Raw genomic sequence first — 8,862 nt, 5'->3', positions numbered from 1 at the left:
TTGACTGGTAGTGTATGTATATATATATATAACTATAACATAAATCATGTTCACTGTCACGATTTCCAATCCCAGGCATTGTAAATCGCCCATAATACAGCAGCCTCATAGTACAGAGATCAACCTTAAGCCTTCCATCCAACTAGCCCTTTATGACTAGTGTAACTTTTGTGATATCATGCATTTGGACTGTGGCCATTAAAGGAAATCCAGTCAAAGATTTCATTGTATCATTGTAATGCTTTGGTAGTGGAGTCACATTTAGTTAAATGCTCAAGTCATGTCAATGTTAGCTGCCCAGTTTTTAAAGCTGCAGTAGGTAACTTTTATGAAAATAACTCATATTTGCTGAAACGTTCACTATATCCTGACAGTAGTACATGAGACATCTGTGAAAAGATCAGGTTCCTAGCCAAGCAATGCTCCTAATGGAAAAATATAGGTTTATGAAAATTTCCTGCGGCAGCTTTTAGATATCTTGAAATAAAATCAAACCAATAGCTGTCTGCATGGTTCAATAGCACTGAAGGTCAGTGAGAAACATTTGGCCAACCATTCACTCCAACTAGCGTCTTCATACAAAATGAAGCATGCAAACTACATACATACTACTACATCACAGTCAACACGTTTTTTAGTATTGAGCACATGTTTATTTCAGATACTTGACAGTACAGGCGTGTTTGATACAGGTAGAAATGACCCCCTTTTATTCAGTTTTAAATTGAACCGCAGGAAATGATCTGAAGGGTTTAGGTAGAAAGACAGACAAAGCTCTGAATGAACACTCCTCTGTAAACAGGGTTTTCTAATGAATCTGATCAAGACCAAACTGATCCTGAGCAGCTTTCTTAAACTCCTGTTGGATAAACATCAATGATCTATACAACGTTGACACTGACAGCAAGTACATGTCTTTCAGACATAATCCAAAACGGTTACATTTCATGTAAACTGCAACATGTTTCCTGGATGGTGTTCTCTGATGTTCCCTTTTAATAAGCACATCACGTTAAACACACTTCCAGTTAGCTTCATTGCTTTTGGGTACTTGCAAGAGTGTAACATAAAACCAGTCTATGTGGTTGATATGACAGTGAGGATGGATGTGTTTTTTAGGGCTGCATGATGTCCAACATGGTCTATGGAGGCCCACAGAAGGAATTCCATACAAGAGTCTGCAGAGTGTAAGTGTTTGAAGCAATCAGTTGATGTGACAGGTTGTGGCTGGAAGGAAGGGAATGGCTAGGCCTCAGAGGTCCTTCTTCTGATCTCACCTATAAGATCTGCTCTGGAAATATCAACCTGTGAACAGAAAACAGAGGAGACAGTGGGGTTAGTGAACTCAAAAAGGGCTTCTCACACTAAGCTCAGGCTAACTTATATCTGACACTGAATCCATTAATATGCTCATCTGTTGTTATGTAATATTTAAAGGTTTCTTTGCTGGTAATAGGGATGGCACACTACCAGACAGTCCATACCAATACCAGTGAAATTCCATTATTCTCAATACCCTATTTGAAACCATGGTAATAAATCCAATGCGCTTGAACATATATCCCTTTTTTAAAAACATTTGAACATTACAAACAACAGTGGCATGTAGCCTTTAAGTAATAAATGAAAGGAAACAACTACTCAAAATACTAAAAATGCTTTTCACTCTAGTTCATCGTTTGGACTATCTGCCATGAGTCTCATTTTTTTAACTCACATGGTATTGTGGTTGAATTTTTACATCTATCCGAGTACAGTGAGAGACCACAAACTGCCACAGAAAAGGAACCCAGTGAAGAAACGTGGACTGGAGAATTGGACAATTTCACTCTACGTTTAGATTCATCTGCCTCAATACAGGATACAAGCAAACCGAGTTGGCTCAAGATCAACTCAACCTAAACAAACAGGTCACATCCATTTATACCTTTGTACTGACAGTGATTCTCCTGACTAGACAATATCTGGCAGTTACAGTATCATGACTGCATATGCATGTTTGGACAAGTGCCAGAGCCCACGACATTCCTATGTTAAACAAGAATCAATTTTCTGTTGTCCTGGAACGTTCTTCTCAGGTCATCCTCCCCTGGACTTCTCAATACACCCACACTTGAATCTCCTTCTTTCTTCATCAGCTATGAAGTGAAAACATCAGAAGGAGCAGCAGACTGGAATCACATCGCCCTCTATTGCAGTTATAGTTCTGTGGGAATTTTGAGACTGTTTGTAATGAAATCAACATCATTACGGATGAGTCCTCCTCCTCCCACTCGCCTAAACCAAATGCAGTATTTCCAACATGTGACAACACATCTGACAAGTTGTTGAGTTCATATGTGAATGTTTTCTTTTTGATGGATTTAGGTTTTTGTTGTTAAATGAGGAGGTATCCTGTAGAACTCCTCCTTTTTACTTCATAAATCAACCATTCCTCGTCCATATGCAAGTTCCAGGTGGAACAGTGACTCAGTTAACACTGTTGCCATCAAATCTCAGGCTGTCCTGTGTGGAGTTTGCATAGGTTTCCCCCACTATCAAAACATGTATTGACCAAGGCCCTAAGTGTGCGGGGTTATCTCCTGAAATCAACTGAACACAGGGCTAAAAGGAGGCAGTGTGATACAGGGCTAAAGTAAACAGAATGTACACCTTAAAGTAAACATTAGTGGCGTCTTCCAATGGACAATCCAGTGCCAGTATAAGTGCAGTGTGGGAGAAAGTCCTCTACTACAATAGAGCATATTTTCTGTACTATCAGTTCAGAAGCCAGAGGGGAACATTTAGTCTGTGTGACTTTGATACTTGCCATAAACCTGTTTTTACTATTATTACTTTTATGTTTTGCATTGTTCTGTTTTTATGACTTAAATTCTGCACACTTGTAGAAGAAGGGGACTGTTCCTCTGCTTATAATAAAAAAAACTGCTCTTTTTGGATCTGTGTCTATGCATGTGCCAGCAGGGATACAGTGTGTGTATCGTGGATCAATTGTACCTCCTCTCTGGTGGCCACCACACGGAGTTTGACCACTCCATCTTTTAGCTCCTGTTCTCCCAGTATGGCCACCAGGGGGATCCCAGACTCCTCACAGTGCTGCAGCTGACTCAGCAGTTTGGGGTTCTTCTTGTACATCACCTCTGCCTGGATACACAAGATCAAATAAGAAGCGGTTAGAAATCATTCTATTAGACAAAGGACATACTAATAGCCTAACCAATAGGTGCGTAAAGGTTAACAGATACAGAAACAGATAGGAATACATTGATACACAATCACAGACCCAAACCAAACTCAGTGTGAAATTTGTAAAATAAATAAAAAATATGGCTGTTCTTTCCAAATCACATACCTTCTTCAACCTATCCACTGCAAAGAGTAATGTCAGGTTCCCTGCTCATTTAAGAAAAGGGTTCCTAAACATTTTCTCTTATTTTCACTCTCACACAATGGTTAACATTTTGGCTTCAAACTCCATAAAAAACACTCTGCTTGTATGATCAATTTATTTGGGGAAAAAAAAAACTGGCAAAATTGAGATTACCAAATTTATGAAAATCTGCATTTGTGTGTAGAAAATGTCACTACACACCCTCCACTGTTCTAAATCACCCTGAAGCTTGCCAGTCCAATGCTGAGATAGAGTATCAGAAAGATTAGGACGACACAGATGCAGATGTTTCAGGTAAGACGTCCACGCTGAGGAAGGGCCAATATTAAAAAATCATAATGGTGGCAATATTCTGGAATATTTTTCCACACTTTTTTTTCCTTTTTCCTGGACCTGGAAATGACTAGAATCAAATTCCATACCTTTCCATTCCGCATAGGAGCTGACAATAGCAACAGGAAGTCAAAGACATCCTTGTGTCCCCATATCTGTGGGGACACGACATAATGCATTCCCTAGCCCCTAACCCTAACCACCACAATTAACCTAATTCTGACAGTAACCCTCAAACAGCCCTTTGTGCTGGACCCCACAAGCTCAGAGGGCTCCACGAATATAGGAAAACAAGCCCCCACACACACAAACACACACACACACACACACACACACAGAGACAGACACACACACACACCTTAATGCCAGCATTCCAGAGGTCAGTGATGAGTTTGAGTTTCTCCTCCAGCAGGTTCTTCTGAGCAGACACCACCATGACCTGAACCTCTGTGGTACGAACCTTCTGTGCTGAGGCCTGAACAACACAACACTGTTACAGCCTGGACATCTACACGTTCTTATCATTCACCCAATATGTCTATATAACACAATTAAACATAAGTGAATAATTGGCAGACAAATACTGACGCATTACCTCGGCTTTCTGCTCCATGATGGAGAAGACCCTCTCGATGCCAATGCTGACGCCCACACATGGCACTTTCCTGCCCTTGGGGTCAAACATGCCCACCAGGCCGTCGTATCGCCCGCCGCCGGCCACGCTGCCCACACTGACGCTTTCCTCCGAAGGTGCCCCGTTTTGGGCATCTGTGGTTACCGAGGCCACGCCTGCCTGAGTCAGCACCGCCTCGTAAATGATTCCTGTGTAGTAGTCCAGACCCCGGGCCAGACTGAGGTCAAACACCACCTGGAGATGACGGAGTGAGAGAGACAGAGAGACATTTACCAGTAAGATAGAGAAGAAAAACAATAACCCAGAAAAAGTAAAGCTATGATTAAACAAAAAAAGTGTAAATGTGCGTGTATGTGTACATCATTTTTGTAAAAGAAATACTATGGGATAAGTAAATAACAGCATGTCTCACCTTGTCTGTGACCTGGAAGAGCTGCAGGTAACTGAAGAGCAGCTTTATGTCGGACAGGCCGGCACAGGCCTGCTTACTCTGAGACATTTTCTGGTCCTGAAGGAGGCGCTCTGCTAAATCCATTCCACCTACAACAGAAACAGTAGCAATCCACATTCATTTGGAGTTGATGAATGGAAGTCCAATATTCACTTTTTTCTAGCTGTTTTTGGTCTACACCAACTCCTGAAGGAACTATCTGTCTCTTCAGGTGCTAAATGCTGCATGTTCACCAGCTAGGCCAGTGTTGTAGGGGATAGCAGTGTACAAACTCTCTAAATCAAATTATTGTTATGGATTCATTAACATGGAAGCAGCATTTTAATGTTGTCGCTAAATGAGGGGAAGTTTATGTTATATAGAGAGATGTCTATTTTCAATTTACATACATATTACAATCTTAAATCTCCAAAATAACTATAGCTGTCAGATAAATGTGGTGGAGTAAAAAGAACAGTATGTCCCTCTGTGATCTATTAAGTAGGTAAAATAGTAGGTTACAGCTGTACTTTAGTGAAAGTGCTACTTTCCCCCACTCATCAGCAGACAGTTTCTGTCAGCCTGCTGTGGGGACAGTCTGTTCTGAGGGCATTGATGTTGTTAACGGAGGCTGGAGTTGGTGTGGGCTCAGCTAGCACCATCTTGATGTCTCACATCTTGTGTGAATTTGGGGAAAGTCTCACCCTGCATACTGACGTATTCCCCAATCTGGTCGGCAGCCTCCTCTGACAAGCCCTTCTCATTCACCATCTCCTTCTTCACCTCCTCCCAGGGCAACTAGGTTTGGACAGTAGGGTCAGAGGCAGGTATTGATGAATGATGGAGAGAAGGTGAAAGAGAACAGAAGAATGTGGAAAGGGGTCAGCATCAGACTAACCACAACCATTGTCTTTGACGGTTTATGCAGAGTACACACCACATTATTTTAGTCCTGATTTTTCCGCGCCCCGACATTGGTGAACTCCTGATGAAATGTAGTTTCGAGAGCAGTTAGACTCTGGGATTACTCGGTCAAAGATCTTATAGTGTGTGACCCCCTGATGCTGACAGTCATGTAATGTGCAAACCACAACTTCTAAGACTCCACAGCGAGCTTACAAGACAGAAGTTGTGTAGGTAAACAGTACAGCATTCTGACAATTAAGAACCAATATTTGACTTTCAAGGAGCCATCAACCATACGCTGAAAAGCTCTGTATGTACACTGTACTGAGTCTCTATACCTTGTCCAGTTTGTCCACTGTTGAACAGATGGTGCGGAACTTGTCATCTGGAACGCCACACACAGCGAACATGCCATCGAGGATGCGTCTGTCGTTGACCTGGAAACGGAGGACGTGGTTATAGAGGTGACATCCGTCGATCAAAGTCTGCCAGTTTCATCTGTACGTTAATGCGTGTGACAAACTTTGATACGGAAGTCTCCGAGGTCCAGCTCACTGAGGATTTCATGGACGATCTTCAGACACTCGGCATCTGGAATCATGGCGTCATATTGCCCTGCTATGTCGAAATCCTGAAACACCCACACACACACTCAATTTAGCGCACACTATGTCCCAGCCAAAGGGACTTTAAAGTGAATTAAACCAGGTCTGTTTCCAAGAGATGTAACAAAGAACTTGATCCCTGGCAGGAGTGAATGTAATTGATGACTCACACACTGGTAAAACTCTCGGTAGCGTCCACGGGTCATGGCTGGGTTATCACGGCGGTAGACCTTAGCAATGTGGTAGCGCTTGATGTTGGTTATTTTGTTCATGGCCAGGTAGCGGGCAAAGGGCACCTGAAAGAGGGCAGGTCAAGGAATACACACCACTCTTTGCTCTGATAGAGGGAATCCAAATGTGAGGGTTAATGCAGCAATGTTCATTTCATCAATGAAAACTATGAGGTTAACGACCGATTTAATGACATAAACGGGACTGAAACTAAATGACAATGAAACTTTGAAACCTAAACCTAAATGATAATGTGACGAAAAAATTAACATTACCGTTTTAATAAAAGCTCTTATTCAACGACGAGGAAACACACGGGTTCCTCCGCACACCAAAACATCACAACAACAACAGCGGTTCAGAGTTTATGATGATAAATTGATTTCTCTGGCCCCTTTTACACCAAATTAGATCTGGTTCTTGAACCGGTTCTGTTCAAGATACTTGGAACCTTGGGCCTATCCAGCCAACCAGCCCACATTTCCACCAGTTTTGAGTGGAACCCTAGTAATCAAATGCATCATCAACAGAGGGCTTGTAGAATATGACATGCCCACTTTGGTCCCTAAAGAACTCCTGATATTTTTTGGTTCCAGTTGGGAACAATTGTTCAGGTTCAGAACCAGTTTACTTTTGGCCAAAATGCTCCGAATGGTACCAAACTAGGGACTTGAACAGGAACGGAGTCGGGTCACTGTTGTTGGAAAAGGCCTATGTGTGTGAACAATTAATCAGAGCCTTTTTCACTGACCTTGTGATTGACAATGAAACACTGTCCATGTAACCATGGTAACTGTACACAACAAAGATGTCGACAACTAGAGTCTCAAAAGGCTAAAAAGCCATAGAATTTAAAATACTTGACAAAAATGGGACTAAAATTTCACTGACTAAAACTAGCCAAAAAGAAATAGTAGCAGTAGTAAACATTTTTGTCAAATGAGTAAAAGTATCAAAATTAGGCGCTCATGGTTGTGAGTATTTGAAGGATACAGTGAGGTCATATCTGAGGGACAGCAGCTCTCCTCCTTGGTCTTTGAGGTCGTAGATGAGCTTGGAATCTTCTCCATACTTCCCTGTCAGTGTTTCCTACACACCACAGAGAGATAACAAACCTACATGTTAGAATGTGAGATGATCTCGAGTTACATTTGTGTGTTACAGTTGGTGTGAAAATCTACCTTTAGTTCAAAAACAGGCGTGTCGATGGTCTCGGCTCCGTGGCGTTTGAAGCAGCCGATGATGGTGTTGAAGACTTTCTCTCTGATGGCCATCTGCTTGGGGTTGTAGTCCCTCGTTCCCTGACACAGGAAGACATTTGCTGTGTTGCAGACTGACTGTCAAGGAATTCTACCCAGACTTTTGATTTGTTTCAAAATGTAAAAAAATATTAATAAATAAATAAAAAAAGATAACATTGCCTGGTGTCAGTTACTGTTTGTCATTTTTCATGTTAACTGAAGATGAAGATTTTTTAAAAGGTGTTTTCACATTTCAACTGGTACTGATAAGTATTCCAGGTCAAGGGTGACTCTCAAAGGACCACTACGGCGAAGCTATTGTAAGTTGCCAGTGTTGCCTAGCTAGCACTCAGTACAGGCACTCAGTTCAACAAAAAGATTCAGTAAGGCAACGCAATGTCAGATTTTGGAGGGAGATTGGCTTTAACAGAGGTGTTACATATTGCAATCACAGTATATAGAAAGGGTCAGCAACCTATTCAAAAGGAATGCCCTTTTAAAATGTTCTTGTTAACCAGTGTTCCACATCAACATTAAGATTCATCATGACACCGGATCAAAACAGATCCGTCCAAATGTATTCCAATGTTCATAGTAACATTCTGGTGGAGCGCACACACACATGCACGAATGTATCGATTGGAAGTTTTAACATATGGCCCAACCCTGGAGTATGGTATGCACCTTCACCACAAGGCTACTCCTGCTGTCAGCTTTATAAGAGGCAGGTTGAGATAGCAGGAAGACGTGAAGTTAGATGACCGTTCAAAGTGCTGGGTAGACTTTTTCTAACAACACGTCATTTAGACCAGTAAATGAAATGGAAGTGTAATCAGATCCCAGTGCCAGCCTCACTTTATACCTGCATTAACATTACTTATTTACCCTTATCCAGATACAAATCGTATATCAACACAGTAACAGACTCCTTTTATTTTCCATTCCAACCGTAAATACATGAGGGTGTGTGGTCTTACCTTTGCTGTCTTGAGGACAAACTGATTTTTGCCATCATCTCCTCCTAACTGAGCCTTCAGCTCCAGCAGTTTGGCTACCTCTTCATCAATCTGCAACACACACAGACACACACA

The 8,862-nt window shown here is 41.8% G+C and overlaps 1 protein-coding gene across 1 annotated transcript in view; it reads right to left on the bottom strand.

The window, feature by feature from the left end:
- Window positions 1–630: 630 nt before the first annotated feature.
- hars (histidyl-tRNA synthetase) overlaps window positions 631–8,862 on the bottom strand; it is a 10,600-nt gene continuing 2,368 nt past the window's right edge. The window contains exons 2-13 of the mRNA XM_035669346.1: window positions 8,749–8,838; window positions 7,712–7,831; window positions 7,524–7,619; window positions 6,470–6,595; window positions 6,218–6,325; window positions 6,033–6,131; window positions 5,493–5,586; window positions 4,771–4,898; window positions 4,320–4,592; window positions 4,083–4,199; window positions 2,998–3,144; window positions 631–1,305 (exon numbers count right to left, since the gene is read on the bottom strand). Coding sequence (XP_035525239.1) covers window positions 1,246–1,305; window positions 2,998–3,144; window positions 4,083–4,199; window positions 4,320–4,592; window positions 4,771–4,898; window positions 5,493–5,586; window positions 6,033–6,131; window positions 6,218–6,325; window positions 6,470–6,595; window positions 7,524–7,619; window positions 7,712–7,831; window positions 8,749–8,838 — 1,458 coding nt within the window. The 3' untranslated portion in view covers window positions 631–1,245. The remainder of the gene's footprint in view (window positions 1,306–2,997; window positions 3,145–4,082; window positions 4,200–4,319; window positions 4,593–4,770; window positions 4,899–5,492; window positions 5,587–6,032; window positions 6,132–6,217; window positions 6,326–6,469; window positions 6,596–7,523; window positions 7,620–7,711; window positions 7,832–8,748; window positions 8,839–8,862) is intronic.

This window comes from Morone saxatilis, unplaced genomic scaffold (assembly GCF_004916995.1).
Source record: "Morone saxatilis isolate NCDOM2014 unplaced genomic scaffold, NCSU_SB_2.0 Contig22, whole genome shotgun sequence".
NCBI classification, from domain to species: Eukaryota; Metazoa; Chordata; class Actinopteri; family Moronidae; genus Morone; species Morone saxatilis.
This window is presented reverse-complemented; position numbering and strand designations above follow the sequence as displayed.